We start from the raw sequence: 16,189 nt of genomic DNA, 5'->3' as shown, positions 1-16,189 counted from the left end.
TTAGGAGCAAGATCCACCAGACCACGGCCACACAGCCCGGAAAACCCACCACAACCAGTTTTATCTGGCCGCGAAAGCTTTCGACAAACATCAAAAGAAACAGTTAGAACCAAGCGAAGCCGCGGGCGCAGGCTGCTGTGACTAAGAACTAGGGTTGCGAACTCCAGATTGGGAAATTCCTGGAGATCTGACGGTGGACCCTGGGGAGGGCAGAGGGCAGAATGCTGCCGGGCCCACCCTCCAAAACATTCATCTTCTCTGGGCAAACTGATCTCCATTGTTTGGAGATTACGCGCAACTCAGGGAAATCTGCAGACCTCACCTGGAGATTGGCAACCATTGTAAGAACAGGAGGAGCAAGGGCTCCTGGGGAAACGCATTCACAGCTTTCCACCACACAGTCAATCTTATTTCCAGAACTGAGAAAGCATGAGGGGAAAATCTGTATCCTGCCAGCTTGCAACAAGTGTACAAAGCACTGATTGGCTGGTCCTTGATGGTCCTGTGCAAATAACTCTTCAATTTAAAAAAAACTATTCTTTTTTCAAGCTAAAAAAAAATATTCTGCATGGATGCTCATACATTTAAAAGTTCCAACAGTACCTCCTGCTCTTTGCAGAAAGTTCCACAGCAAGTAAATGTTAAATTTAATAAAAAAATAAAAAAACAATGTTCACACAGTAGGGCTAGCCAGGCCAAGTGGGTCTCACCAGCACCCTACGGGGATTGATATGCTTGCGAGGAAAGTTCAGTGTTCTGAGGAACACAGAATAAAACCACATCTCCAAGCCCAATGCAAGGGCGCACAGGTCAGTCCTTTGTGAATTTGTCTGCCTTTCTCAGAGTGGAATAAAAACGCGTCTAAGAGCACTTTTCTGGAACTAAGCCCCACTGAATAACATGGAACTTCCTTCTGAGTCTTACTCCCAGAGAGTAATCCTAAATAGATATACACTGATTTAAGCACCAAGATTATCCAATGAGGCTTCCTCCCAGGAAAATAGCCTTAGAATTACATGTCAGCCAAAATGTTGCCATTCTAGCATTCACTGTTCATCCTTGGTAAGGCCTCCTGAAATATAGATATTTCACCTTGCTTGTATTTAGATTTCCCCCATGCTCTCTCAACGCTTCAGGGCACCTTCCACTTTGAAACCTCCTTTTTGTGTGAACAAAAGGATGCTGCCGCATGAATCCATATGATCCGTGCAGTCAAAGCTGCTCCAAAGTCTATTGAAATCAGTGGTCTTAGCGGTCTGAGCTAAGGTAACTTTGCATAGGATTGCAGTGTGGACCACTTTGTGATTGACCCCCTAAGGAAAACAGCGGGATAGGAGTAAGAAGCAGCGTGAGCTGAGCAAGCCAGAGACCGTCTACAATTATAACTCAGACAGGACCAAGATTAAGGGACTGGGATCAGGAAAAAATTAAAAGGTTCCTTCGCCTTCCCCAAAATTTCAGCAGCACATCTACGCTACACATTTCACTGCCGTCATGCCACACAAACTGCAAGGGCTTTGGAAACTGCAGGGTTCTCTACACACACACACCCTCATTTCAAAACCCCCAGAGATTCCTGAGGGAAAGCCACTTTTGAACCAGTCTTAACGGTGCGTTCAGGCTATTCCCACGCTTGAGGTTCAAAAACCCATTTGTTCCTCTCTCCCAAGTACCTCTCATCCCACAGGCAGTGAAACTGCGTCATCCGCTCATCCCAAACTAGGCCTGTCCCGACTGGCACCGAGCGTTCTGCAGCAAGGTCCTGGTTGGAAGAAACAAGATTGAACAGTGGTTTATTTAGAAAACTCCCTGGCAGGTAACGGAGGATACTAGATCCCTGCCCCTCCGCTTCCCTCCTGCTTGTGTCCTGCTGCTTCTTTTCACAAAAGAAATGTACCTTGGGGTGTGTGTGTGTGTGCATAAAGATTATCTTTCCCTTGCCACAGATCACAAAGATCCAAAAAGCCTCAGGTGGGGAACCAATCAGTAAGTGTTTGGGTGGAACTTGCTATGCAAAGGTGAGGTTGATAGTATAGTATTGCAAGTGGGGGTTTTCAGTCCAAGGAGTGATTCACATTTGCATTCCCTGCAGCAGCAGAATTGGTGAATGCAAACCCTGTGTCCGGGTGGAGTCCATTGTCCATGAACTTAGCATGCCCTTGGCCTTTGATTCCGGTGTTTTTAAGTACTGGTAGTCAAGCTTTGTTAATTCCCAGAGTCTCTTCAGTACTTACAGTACTTAAAAACACCAGACTCAAAGGCCAAAGGGCCGCTCTTAAATTCATGGACAATGGATCCGCAAACGATGTTTGCATTCACTAAAGATATTGCTGTTGCGAGAAGTCTGGAATGCAAATGTGAATCGCTCCCTGGACTGATAAGCCCCACCCGCAATACAATACTATCAACCACATCTCTGCATAGCAAATTCCACCCAAACACTTACTGACTGGTTCCCCACCCTGGGACATGGACAATATATAGCCCACAAAAACATTCCCTTCTCACTAGACACAGTGTGTAACAGACTTCCCTCTGTGATACACCTCTGAAGATGCCATCCATAGATGCAGACAAAACGTTAGGAACAAGATCCAGCAGACCATGGTCACACAGCCCAGAAAACCCACCACAACCAGTTGAATCCGGCCGTGAAAACCTTCGACAAAACCAGCAATCCTTCTGCAAAAGCCCAGGTTGGAGCTGCTCCCGAGAGAACAGGCAAGCAGCAGTGCTTTATTTCCCTGCCTTCCACCATGTTGTCCACAGTCAAGAAAAATCCGCCTGCTTTTGCCCTTCTGTTGCAGGGAGGCCCCTTTCCCTTCATTTTGTGTGTGTGTGTGTGTGTGTGTTGCACATTGTGATGGAATAGTACTGTAAAACTAGCACACACCTACATGGCAAAAAAGGGTCATTGATCAAATGGTCTTTGATTCGCCGGGTGGGGAAACCAAAAGGCACTTCAAAGCCTTTGCAGACCGCATGGCAAGGTGGAAAGTTTTCTTGGAAAGTAAGAGAACAAAGACCTAGGCGACTCTACCATGGGCTAAGCTAAGGGAAGCACCTCTGGGCTGGATGTCCCAAGAGATCCATAAGAATGTATTCAGCTGAGCAAATCTCTGTAACTGCATTTTAGTTTTATTTCTTTGATTTCTGTTTTACAATAAATCTTTGAGATCTCAGCTGGTTGGAGTTATTGGAGAAAAGGACCCAGATTTTTACTGAAACAAGCATGGCTCTCCCAGGCTTGGTTTCATGATATGGTGGCAGCAGGGTTTCCAATACTCCAGGGTGAGAACGTGCCGGTCTTGCAGCGGTCAGTGATGGAAAAGGTTACTGGCAGGTGCTGTGGAAGAGGAGGGCACGGGGTGAAGTACCGGGATGGCTTTGGTGACCTGGAAGGGAGACAGCACCTGGCAAGGAAGAGCCAAGGGGCAGGGGCTCGGTGAATGAGCAGGCAACCCCAAGGCCGGTTCTAGACCAGGATGGCTGGACAGAACTCCTGCAAAGCTTCGGGCAGAATCACCAGGCAACCATCCTGAGTGAGTTTGAAGGAGGTGAAGCCAGGATCCGGCAGGGAAAGGCAGAGGGAGCAGGGCTCAGGTCATGAGCAGGGCACCCAGAACGCATTCCCAAGTGGCCAGGACGACCTGACGGAACTCCTCAAATGCTGTATGTGGAATCAACAGGCTATTTGGAATCATTTGATGGTACAGCAGAGAAATCAATTTCCAGGATTCGGAGCTGGAGGGGAGCAAACTCTCAAGAGAAAGAGAGAGAAGTCTCCAGCGGGAAGAGCATCCTATTCAGGAGCGAACAGCATCCTTCCTGAAACAGAAACAGAAACAGAGGAAACAGAAGACTACTTCACCGGAGCCAGCAGTTAGAATGAGCTCCATGACCCTTTTTTGCCATGTAGGTGTGACTCTGCTCGTTTTACAGTACTATTCCATCACACACATGCACAGCTACACAGGTGCAGCTTAACTGTATTGTGGGATGATCAGCACGGCTGTGGGGGTCCATTTCTTTATGCCTGCATGGCTATGCATGTGTTGCGAGAGAGCGAGAAGTCTCTCCATGTGAAGGTGCGAAAGCATCCTGGATTGCTTCCGTGGGCTCCAATTGCTGCCTGCCCAACATGCAAGTGAATGGGAAAAAGGAAAACAGGTTCCTTTACAATGACTGCAACCCATTATACATTTGCTGTGTGGAATCAACCTAAGTAACAACGCATGAGTCTCAGGACCCAGGAGCCCAACCTACCAAATGCTGCATGCCTGAGACCAGATCCTCCGCATCTTTGTTCAACCTCTTGGCCCGCCCCTTCCGCTTGGCCTCTGGCAGCCCCCCTTTTCTGTGTGCTTTCCTCTAGAGAAACCAAGAGACAACAAACGCATCAATCAGAACCTTTTTGAGCCTGCTGGCCCATCTGGACTTCTGACAGAGTATGGCGGCTGCAGCACAAAATGGCTGCCACCTGAGGCAGAGCCAGACACCACCTATGGCTGCCATAACTTAACTCTAGTCGCTCAGTGTAGATGCCTGTGCTGTTCTGGCAGCTGCTGCCAAATCAACATATTTCTTTCCTTTTTAAAAAATCTGCCCTTAAAAACCTTTCAAAAAAAATAAATCAAAATATCAAATAGTACATCAGAAGACTTCCCAAATCTGCCCTGCCAATCAAATAGTAAATCAGAAGTCTTGCCCTACCAGGCCTTGCCCATTTCCTGAAAATACTTGGCAGGCACCAAAAAAGATGTCACTGGATGCTGTGGCCCCCACGCGCATCATGTTGGGGACCCCTGGATTAGAAGGATGCCCACATCATGCAGCTAACAAAGCTTTGCCACTTCAGCCTGGGAATAGAACAGCTGGCTTCTCCGTTGATGCCACTCACTTCTCCCACCCAGCCCTAGTCAACGCCGCCCATTTCTTCTGCCTTAATAAGGGATACGTTACCGATGGTGCCTGAGTCTCCAAAACGGGCCCAGAGGGGGGGTCCAAACTTGAAGTATCACCTAGATCAGAAGCCATTATAGGTGTGCCAGATGCCCCCCACACTCCAGTCCTGTGGAAAAGAAGGAACAGAACATACCTCATGTTACAAAGGATGACAACTCAGCAACAGACAGCCACCCACCCAACTGCAACCAGACCTCCAAAACACCAGATCCTTCCAAAGCAGGTGGCCCCAGATAAAGAGATCACTCTTTAAAAAGAACCTGACCATTTAGTAGTCTCTGAGCCCGCTGCCTCCAACACCCCAAGAAATAACCCCAGCTCCCAGTTTTGAGAGCATTCGGTAGGACTGCAGCCAAGAAAGACTTTTCACCAATGAATAAGTCTGTCCATTCTGATCTTTGAGGCCTTCTTTAATGGGTTCTGTGTCAGAACTGACACACAAGTAAAGAGGAAAAGAAGAAGAAGAAGAGTTTGGATTAATATCCCCCCTTTCTCTTCTGTAAGGAGACTCAGGGGGCTTACAATCTCCTTTCCCTTCCCCCCTGTGAGGTGAATGGGGCTGAGAGAGCTCGGAAGAACTGTGACTAGGCAAAGGTCACCCAGCTGACAGGCCTTGATGGATAGACAAGAAATCTGTATACGATGCTAATAAACAAAATAAGTTTTTTTTAGCATGCAGGCCACAAGCACCAAATCAAGATTCATTATTTAAAGCATGTTTAAACCAACTCCATTCTTCAAGCGGCTAATAACAGTAAGCACATAAAGACTCACCTGGCACACATTCAAGGATCTAAAACTTATCAGCCCGAGCAAGCAATAAGAAATCGAAAGCAACTGCATTGCCCCTCCAGAATGCCAAGACCTTTCAAATGAACGTACAACAGGCCCCATCGTAGAATATGTATGTTCCAACCAGCATGCTTGGTACTGGTAATGAACTTCCTATTTATTTCATCACATTTCTAGCCTGCCCCTTCTTAAGAACTCACAGTCGGCTGCAAGACTAACAGCAAAATCCTTAGAACCATTCCATGTGGTAGACCCTATTTGAGTAGACCTGAATAGGATTCCAAACAGCTCTTCTTGGGAAAGTGCTATCCAAAACCCAAACAAAGCTGAAATTAAAAGCAAAATGCCTAAATTAAAACTACTCCATCACTACAAACCTCAGCAACCCAGAGAGTTTTTCAGAAATTTGGGCTCAGACTTTGAAAAACTCTTAAGCAGTCAGTGTACTTCAGGGGGTAAAAACAGCAAAAGAAATTTGCACCTGTAAAAATGTCAAGCCTTTTCCACCCCACTCCACACACACACACAGCAGGCAAATGTTTTCCTGCAAGGAGAAGAAACTGAAATGCGGAAAAGATCATTCCTGTGTGTACAACTCCATGGGAAATAGCACTGTTCAGATACAAGACAAAGCAACCGAAAGTTTACTTCATTCATGTGCCACTATTCTCCCTATGGGAAGCAGAAGTGACTTACAATTGTCCCCCCTTCTCCATTTTAGCTTCACTCGCGTACCCCTTGACAACCTATTTGCCTAAAATTGTACCCCCCATATTAGCAAACCCATTACATATTCTTTTCCTGTACCTCAAAATGCCCTGACATATACCCCTGGGGTACTTCTACCGCAGGTTGGAAACGACTATCCTAGATCCTAATCCAACACACTAATTTCTACGTCACACTGATGGAAACTTCCTAAACGCTCACCAGAAAAATTAAACTTCCACCAAGCACGTTTAAAATTTAACTTCTGTCCTTCATGCGTTTCACCCAACAACCGAAGAAAATCCAAAAAGGAAAATCCAAAAGCATTTTTAGGAGGCACACATGAAATTCGCCCCAGAGCGCAATCCTAAGCACGCTTCCACTTGAGTTGAACCCTTTGTCTATCAAGGTCAGCTTTGCCTATACCAAGTGGCAGCCGCTCTCCAAAGTCTTTTCCAGAGTTCTTTCTTACCATCAGATCCTTTGTTAAACTGGAAACGCCCGGAGCTGTTCTTCTGCATGCACGGAAGATACTCTGTCACTGAACCACGCATTCCTCCCCCCTTTAACCGTAACTGACATTTTATTCAGCCTACCCAGGAAGCGGCCTTACACTGGATCAGACCATGGGTCCACCAGGATGAGTATTTGCCGACTCAGACTGGCAGGGTATAAGTAGAGGTCTTTTATGTTACCTACTGCCTAATACTTTAACTGGAGATGCCAGGGGCTGAAACTGGAACTGTCTGCAAGCCAGACAGATGCTCTGCCCCTGAGCCACATCCGTGACCCCCCCGCCCCCCGTGGGAGGTAAATGGGCACTATACAGCAGTAAATATACATGGTAGTTCAATCTAGGAAATTTCACTCGCACGCCCTTTGGCAACCTGTTTCCCTAAATTTGTACTCCCATATTAGCAAACTCATTACATATTGGTTGTTGTGGGTTTTCCGGGTTGTGTGGCCGTGGTCTGGTGGATTTGTTCCTAACGTTTCGCCTGCATCTGTGGCTGGCATCTTCAGAGGTGCATCACACTGTGTCAGACACAGACTTCCCTCTGAAATACACCGCTGAAGATGCCAGCCACAGATGCAGGCGAAACGTTAGGAACAAGATCCCACCACAACCAGTTGAATCCGGCCGCGAAAGCCTTTGACAATCATTACATATTCTTTTCCTGTACCTCGAAATGCCCTGGCACATACCCGGGGGGGGGGGGGTATGCATATCCCAGGTTGGGAACCGCTGCCCTAGAAGCACCAGTCGGCACCCGCTTCCAGCCTGTTCCCCTGCCGCACCCTGCTGCACACACCCGTTCCCTAAAACACAGCCGCTTCTTTCTCTTTGTCTCTCTCTCTGCTTCTTGGCCCCTCTTCCTCTGAGCCTTTCCCCAAGCAGGCACCCCGAAGACCCGAACCCCTGGCTCAGGCGGCGCCAACTCTGCAGACCCCTTCCCCAAAAGCAGCCTCCCCCCACCTCCCTCGGGGGACCTCCAGCTGTTGCAAAAGAAAGGAGGCGAGAAAAGCGCACCCTCCTGCTAGGTGGGAACCCAAGGCCCCTCCCCTACATCTCCATTCACCTTCAGTGACAAAGAAGCGTGTCTATTCTCACCTCCAGTACGCACGCGCGCACGTACACGCGAGTAGCCCATTCACACGTACTCACATAGACACCAGTTCATAGGACCACAAACATTGATTTACCACACAACAACAGGACACCTCCCACTCCTCTCCCTCCAGCTAAGTTGTTAAGGATCATTAAGAAGGGGAGGGCGGCGACCAAGCAGGTGTGCCCCCCTCCCTCCGTCCCAAAGATCAAAGCGGAGGCGTGTCTCCTCCTCACCTGCAGCTTCTGCGGACACACCCACGCCCCCCCTCCACACACTTGGTCTCTCTCAGGGCGCCGCCTGATGTTGTCACCAGCACCGCCCCAGCTAGTGGGCCAAACCATTCAGTTCCGGGGGGTGGCAGTGGCGGCGGGAGCTGGAAAGTGGGCGGGGCGGTTAAGGCGCGTGCGGGTCGTGGATGAGGAGAGGGGGAGGAAGCGGGGCTGTCCATCTCCTCCTCCTTGTCGGGCGGGTGGGGGGGTCTGCCAGTCTTTTGAAGTGCGGGCGATGAAAATAACAAGAAATTTGCTAAAAGTGTTATAATAGTGTCCTGCTTGGACTGCTCAATAGTTGACCAAATGGACTTGGGTTTGGAATTTGCCCTTGATTTTGAAATGACCCAGCTGGGAAGTGCTGCAAAGAAGTAGAGTTACACACACACACGTCTGGTTTACATACACACACACACATCTTTATATATGCACCTTTATAAATGCATATACACAGACACACATGCACTTTAATGGCTCCCAGTACACTAGAACCTGTATTTTTAAATTCACCAAATCTTTTATTTTGGGTGCATTTCTTTGAACCTGCTTGGGACAACTGTAAGTTGTGTCCCACTCCTCCTTCATGGTGGCTGTAGCTGCCAGGCCTCATTCTGGCCCTCCCTGGGGAGTCGTGCGAGCCGGGATCGGGCAGGGGAGTGGGCTCTCAAGCTGAGCGTTATGCAAGTTGGGTGTTATACACAGTTCATTTGTACATGGGGTTTAGCACACCATGTATTGATGTATTTTGCCTCTAGCCGCTGGTTAGATGTTGTAAACACTTTGCTGCTTTTTATGTTGCAATACAATATTGTATTATACTTGTCTTACTATTGATACCTAACTTCCAGCGGGCGCACTGATTGAGTTCTTGCCTAAGAATACAGTTTGCTGCTGTTCATCGCTGCCTATTTGGGTTCAGGTTATTTGTGTCGATGATCCCGGTATACACACATGGTGAAGATCTCAACAATTATTGCCCTTAAGACACATGTTTTCTCCTCAGCCAAAGGAGGCTTTTTCTAGCTACAGGGACTGAATATGTACTAGTGATTTGGGTAAGAGTGTTGAACTGGGATCTGAGAGAACCAGGTTCAAGCCCCCACTCTGGCATGTCAGCTTGCTGGGTGACCTAGAGCCAGTCACACACTCTCCACCTAAACTACCTCACAGGGTTGTTGCAAAAATAAAATGGAGGGGAATTACATAAGACACCTTGGGTTCCCACTGGAGAGAACATTGGGGTATAAATGAAGTAAATAAATCAAGTGAAAAAGGACAGCTGAAATGGAACCTTTCTAAAGTATCTGCACAAGCAACTCAGAAGCGGAGCTCTTCACCACTGATGTTAATGTGGCAGTAAAACTTCTGGAAAGCTGTTGATATGAATGTTTAATGCAGGCAAACTCCCAGTTTCTGACACAGGCCAAGTTATGCAGCCCCCGTGTCATGCGCAACAGGGGAGTGGTAACTATGACCCCGGAGCGGTGACACCTGAATGCCAGGGAGGTCTCACCTATTTTAAAAATAACGTTGGAGTTGCGAATTGGGAGGAGGCTGAAAGAGTGGGTGGGAAGACCGCCTTGTTGCCAAACAACCACTAGGGGCAGACTGGAGCTATGGTTTATATCCCTGTCAATCAAGAACACAGTCCATGTAATAGCTCCTTTTTATTAGAACCAACGTAATGACAGGTAACAGTGTGCAAGCTTTCGAGTTAACAGAACTCTTCATCAGCTCAGATGTTACAAAATGTAAAGAAGGCAAAACCCAGAAAATTTGAAGACCTTGTTATGTTAGCGGACAATGAATCTTCTGGCAGGGAATGAGGAATCAGGTTTCAGGATGCTAAGTTGGGTCACAGTCTTCTGCTGGTGCAGCAACAGATTGATTAATTTTATGTACATTCATATGACCCATCTCCAGCAGAGGTTACCATAATTTGTTAGCTCCTAATTTCTGCAACAGCTGTCTGAAGACAATGTTCCCATTTCGTAGATAGGAAAAACAACGGCTGGAAATGGAGATGTGAACTCAGCTCCGAGGCCAAAATTCTGTTTTTCTGCTCTTTTATGTGTAAGGTTGACAACTCAAGAATGGGGAGTTTCTGGAGATTTGGGGATAGTCTGTTCATTGGTCCAGTCTGTTCATTATCCTGAATGGGAGGACAAAACTGGGCAGTAATGAACCAAATCCAGAAATCTTGATGGGAAAAAATGTTACTTCCGAACCACAGTAGTACCATTATTGCAGGCTGTCTACAGCAAGGGTAGCCATGTTTGTCAGTATGTTACCGCCCAGAAAAATAAACAAAATATTTTCCTGATTCAGGTTGTCTGACTACTCTGGTTCCATGCCCGGACGCAGAGACTTGTGTGGTTCAGAAGCCTCCATAAGGCTCACAGAGAACGCTTATGTATGATTGTGCCAATGCTATATGGTTTCCCTCTTGCTTATGCCCTTTCAAGATGTAATAAAAGGCTTGCTTTAGTTGAATTTATGATGTGCCTGCTGTTTAGGATTTTAGTTTGACTAGGTTCTTCAGTTAGTTTAAGGTTTTGTTATTGTTAATTTAGGAAAGTCTTGCCTATAAGTATATGTGTTTATCCCTTAAGGTTTCCCTAATGTTTAAGTTTAGAAATGTTATTTTTGAAATTTGTGTCTGATAGCAAAAGCAGTAGCCTGTAAAGGCTGATATTAAGGGACAAGAAAGTTGGCTCTGGAATGCGGCTTAGACCAACACCCAGCCGACTCCTTAGCAAAGACAAAGACCCTTGTTGGACTTGCAAATCAAATCTGTTGCCAGCACCCAGAGGTCCCCTAGCCGTTCTGGAGAGGAAGGCGTGCAGGAGACCACCAGTTGGACAGTTTGAACTTTTCTTTGTTGCAACGATGAGAGGCAGGAGCCTCAGGGTATTACTGAAGGAAACAGCCATCTGATAAAGAAGATAGCTGGGTGCAGTAGCGAGCCCACCTGGATTTCCTGAATGAACTGGGTTATCTGCTCTCCCTTCAGCACCATTGTGACGAGATCACTTGAGAAGGCGCTTTGACAGTGGGATTTTGTAATCCCATTCAGAAGTTGTAACTGTATCTTGCTTTTGTATTGTTGTTTTCTTATTGGTGTTTGGTGAGGGACTTGCCCCCTCACCTCCCCTTTTACCGGCCCCTTTGCCCCTTTGAAGCTTGGGAATAAAAGTTCTTGCACTGGGTTGCAAGAGCGCAATTCTCCTGCCCGAGCTGTGACCATCACCTGCAAATAAAATCCTTTTGCTTTGAAGAACGTCGGCTTCCTGCGCCTCATTAAGTTGCTGAGCTGAAATCACTTATTGTTACCCGAGCAGCAGCGGTAACAAGTAGAGGAAGAGTTCAATAAGAGTCCAGAAGCATTTTACAGATTGTATTCCAGTTTAGTTTCAGCAGAGGCGTGCCGGCATAAAACGACGCCCGGGGACAAGGCCTTGTTTTTGTGCCCCCCCATCCCCTGCCCCTGGTCTCCAATAGAGGTGGGGGGGGGGCGCGCAAAAACAAGGCCTTACCCGTGGCAGGCTCCCAGCCCGGCGCTGCCTGCTGCTGCCCCTCCACCTATATCAGAGGCCATGCCTGCTCGCAGCCTCCAACAGAAGTTGGGGGGTGGCAGCAGCTGGGCTGGGAGCCTGCTGGGCGCAACCAGGCCAGGGCCGGCTGCTCCCAGGTTGGTGCCTTCCACCTCCATTGGAGGCTGTGAGCAGGCGTGGCCTCCGATAGTAGGGGGGGCGGCAGCCGGTGCCAGGCCAGGAGCCTGCTGTGGGCACGTGCAGAGCGCCTCATTCCCTCTGCGCCCAATGTGCAGTCTCTGACTGGAGGCACATCTCCTGCCCGGCGTGTCCAGCCTACTCCTCTGCCTCCCACTCGGCCTTCTTCCCAGCATGTCCAAGACCAGCCCAGGCCACGGGGGAGGGGGCTCATGCACGGTGGCGGCGCCACGGCGCAGACAGACAGCTACCTACCGGGGGCTGGGGCTGTAGTGCGCTGTGCACCGCCTGCCCAGGAGGAGCACCTCGGCTCGTGCATGGCCGCTGCAGGTAGCACCTTCACTATAGCTGCAACTGTGCTGCTAGAAGCGCAGGGGCAATTTTGCGCCCCCTGTGGGACTAATTTTCGGGCACTCAGGGACATGTGACCCCCACATGTCCCCATGGCTGGTATGCCCCTGAGTTTCAACATCTAGTTGTGTTGGTCTGCAGTAGAACACTAGATTCAAGTCCAGTGCTACCCTAGAAGCCAACAAGATTTTTGTCAGGATGCCTAATGGGTGCTGGGGTGCTTGCTGCATTGGGCTTTGGGGGGATGGGTAGCTCATATTGTATGGCTGTTTCTTGCTTGCTTCTCCCAACAGGTGCTGGCCAAGGTGAGTTCCAACGGACTTCTACTCTTATCAAGCTGTCTACATATTTTGTGTCTGTTCTCATGGGGAGTGGATCTTTAGTTGGGGGATGGAACTTTGTGCTTTGGATTTATGCTACTGCTTAAGCGGGGAAAAGTCAATTCTGGCTTCTCTCTCTTATTGGTCCCTATGGCAAAGCGGGTCAGTTTGGTAGCCGCTGCTGGCTGAGCCCAGAAGCGGGGATACATGTCAGCCAATCGCCATTTCCTCCCGCCTCCCACAGCCTTGGAGTCCTTGCTTCCCAGCATCCGTGCCAGGCCCTTATCTCAAGAAGGGGACTGCGTGGGGAGCTGTGATCTCATTATTGGAGGCCTCTGGGGGCCAGGCCTTGATGGGCCAGATAAAGTCCCCCAGTTCTCTCTTTGAAGGCTTTAGCAGGAGGATGTGGGGAAAGGGGGGGGGGGAATTGGCCCAACTGCACTGTAAGAAGGGACCAAAACCAGCTAGCCCAAGAAGGAGGAGGAGGAGGAGGAGTTTGGATTTATATCCCCCCTTTCTCTCCTATAGGAGACTCAAAGAGGCTGACAAGCTCCTTTCCCTTCCCCCCCTCACAACAAACACCCTGTGAGGTGGGTGGGGCTGAGAGAGCTCCGAAAAGCTGTGACTCGCCCAAGGTCACCCAGCTGGCGTGTGTTGGAGTGCACAAGCTAATTTAGTTCACCAGATAGGCTTCCACAGCTCAAGTGGCAGAGTGGGGAATCAAACCCGGTTCCTCCAGATTAGAGTACACCTGCTCTTAACCACTACACCATTGCTGCTTCTCCTAAGGAAATCTTCTGAATTGAAGGAATCTTCTGGATTCTTATTAGCTAAGTTGGGTGAGTGGGAAGGTGGGGGTAAGGTTACAGATGACTATTGCTGAGAAATAAAGCCCCCTGGACAGGACTGCGGCATCCCATCTTTCTGGTTTTTTTCAAGAAGCAATGAGACAGTTGGTTGTTGTGGGTTTTCCCGGCTGTGTGGCCGTGGTCTGGTAGTTTTGGCTCCTAATGTTTCAGTTTCACCCACATCTCTGGCTGGCATCTTCAGAGGCATGCCATGTGAGATGAGGGGGTGTATATCTGTCACAAGGTGTCCGCCTCAGCGGCAGAACTCTCCTCTCCTAAAAAGTTCCTTCTTTTTTGCTCCGGCTGCCCTTCATGCATGGAGGAACTCCCTCACAGCGTAGCCATGTTGTCGGTCCCATCTCCCCCTCACATTCATTATTTAATCCACCTGCCCTTCCTCACAAACACTCACTCGAATTAAGACAATAGAAGTCTGGGTGAGGCAAAGGGGGCCAAACGCCCTGGAGTGCCACAAGGCTAAGATCCCCCAATTAGGGTTGCCAACTCTCGAGTTGGGAAATTCCTATAGATTAGAGGTGGAGCCTTGGAAGGGATAATGATCATTATTTCCATTTTGCAGTGGAGGAGAAGAGAGGCTGGCAGTTTGCAACACCGGAGATGTGACTAGAATTCAGTTCTGAGACTGAAATTCTATCTGTCCACCCTTTCAAAGTTTGCCAACTCCAGGTTGAGAAAGTCCTGCTCACGGGGGAGTGGGCCCCAGGGAGGGAAGGTTTTGGGATGGGTGTTTCCTCAGCAGGGTATAATACCATAGAGTCCACCCTACGAAGCATCCCTTTTCTCTAAAAGAGCTGGTCTGGAGGTCAGTTGTAATTCCAGGCGATCTCCAGGCCGCACTTGAAATTTGGGGCATTAAATTGGGGGATTTAAAAAACCCTGAATGGTAGAAACAATACTTTTAGCTTTAAGAAAAAGAGTGTTCATTGAGCTCTTTGTGGCCATTTTGGAGGTTGCTAGGCAGTAGTGGGATTCAAATAATTTAACGACCGGTTCCAGTGGTGGGATTTAAATAATTTAACAACTGGTTGGTTGATTTCCCACTGGGCAAAAAGCACGTGTTAACTAGGCAAACAAACCCGATTTACCCACTGTGTTCTGGTTGAACCAGGTTTTGCCGCTGCTTCTCCCCCTCAGCGCGCACTTCTCCCAGACCTCGATGCATGTAGAGCTTTTAGAAAAACGTGCGGCGAATGTGGAGCGGTGGGGGGGAGCGTGGGGAGCATGGGGTGAATCCAGATTCAAACTACCCGCCCTTGTGAGTGACGTGGAGCCTCCTGTCCAATCAGGACGCAGTGGGCTGTGCGCGATGTGCGCGCAGCCCTTTTTTAAAAAAAAACACCCTCAGAACAAAGATCCACATCGATCTGAGGCGACGTGGGGCCGGCTTTCTGAGTAAAGAAATACACAGCAAAAGGCAGCAGTACACCTAGCATTTTGTATTTGTGGGGGTGGGGGAAGGTGTGCTTGTGTCCTTGCATTCACTCAAACAATCATAGACGGAGGCACGTGGAAACGGGGCTTTGTTTCAATCGCCTGTTTCCCGTCCCTATGCAGTCCTTCCACGCGTGCTCGCGGAGACGTGGATCCGTCCGTTCAAAGATTTTTTTTTAAATTTTCCCGCCCCAGCACAACGCGGCAGCCAATCAGGAAAGCCCCTGAGCAGATTGCACGTTTGATCCGCCACCAGTGGGGAATCCTGCGTGGCCGCCGCGTTTCTAAGAGCAGGGGGGTAGAAGCTGCAGTGGGGAGCATGAATTCCGTGCTGAAAAGTTCCTGATTCTTACCAAACCGGTTTGAATCGGGTTCCATTTTTGAAGTGGGGAATCGACCATTGTTTACAAGCACCATTTTAACAACCGGTTCTGCCGAAGTGGTACGAACCTGCTGAATCCCACCACTGCTGCTAGGCAATTACAACAGTGCTGCTGAGCCTTCCAAGCTTTGTTTTCTTTAAAGTAACGCTGATGGGATGTGGCTCGTCTCAGACAAAACTGCCCTCAAAACAGTACTGTCCCCTCCTCCATCTTGCACCTGGATAAAGGAGGACTTGTGGGGACCAGTCCAAGTGGCAACCACTGTTGACTCACTACCACACCACTCAGCCCTGATCAGTGGCCACCACATCCAATCACCACACAGTGGCCACCACTATGGCAGGAGTCATCCTGCCCAGCCCTAACCACTCACTGGTGGTCTGTCAGAAAAATAAACTAAAAAAAAAACATACCGTAGTTTGTCCAATGGTGTTAAGTTTTTACCATAGAGCTTCTGATCATTCCTATGGAGGCATCACTTCCAGGTTTTACCATACAATTCTCAGCTCTTCCTAGAGGAGCATGACTTCACTTCCAGGTTTTCCCCAGAAGTGATGTAACACCATAGTGCTGATAGATTCCCCACCCCCCCCAGCTGTGTCCTCGCTGTTAAGTCATAGTATCTATTTGGAGCTGCTGTTTGGATGTTTTGCCTCTGGAGCCAGAGTATCAAAGCCCTTAGTCCAGTGGTGGCGAACCTATGGCATGGGTGCCAGAGGGGGCACTCAGAGCCCTCTCTGTGGGCACACGCGCACAG

At 48.8% G+C, this 16,189-nt stretch overlaps 1 protein-coding gene across 5 annotated transcripts in view; it reads right to left on the bottom strand.

Annotated features, from left to right (window-relative positions):
• HDAC6 (histone deacetylase 6) overlaps window positions 1-8,431 on the bottom strand; it is a 51,752-nt gene extending 43,321 nt beyond the window's left edge. Inside the window, exons 1-4 of one of the 5 annotated variants that reach the window (XM_048490376.1) lie at window positions 8,312-8,431; window positions 4,963-5,071; window positions 4,267-4,371; window positions 1,674-1,762 (exon numbers count right to left, since the gene is read on the bottom strand). In XM_048490376.1, coding sequence (XP_048346333.1) covers window positions 1,674-1,762; window positions 4,267-4,371; window positions 4,963-5,037 — 269 coding nt within the window. In that variant the 5' untranslated portion in view covers window positions 5,038-5,071; window positions 8,312-8,431. Of the gene's footprint in view, window positions 1-1,673; window positions 1,763-4,266; window positions 4,372-4,962; window positions 5,072-6,937; window positions 6,960-8,077; window positions 8,105-8,131; window positions 8,202-8,311 lie in introns of those variants that run through there. The other 4 variants (XM_048490375.1, XM_048490380.1, XM_048490379.1 and 1 more) reach the window with 4 other exon arrangements.
• Between the last annotated feature and the right edge of the window lie 7,758 nt (window positions 8,432-16,189).

This window comes from Sphaerodactylus townsendi, linkage group LG03, assembly GCF_021028975.2.
Source record: "Sphaerodactylus townsendi isolate TG3544 linkage group LG03, MPM_Stown_v2.3, whole genome shotgun sequence".
Taxonomy (NCBI): domain Eukaryota; kingdom Metazoa; phylum Chordata; class Lepidosauria; order Squamata; family Sphaerodactylidae; genus Sphaerodactylus; species Sphaerodactylus townsendi.
Note: the sequence above shows the minus strand (reverse complement) of the source record. Positions and strands in the feature narration are given on the sequence as shown.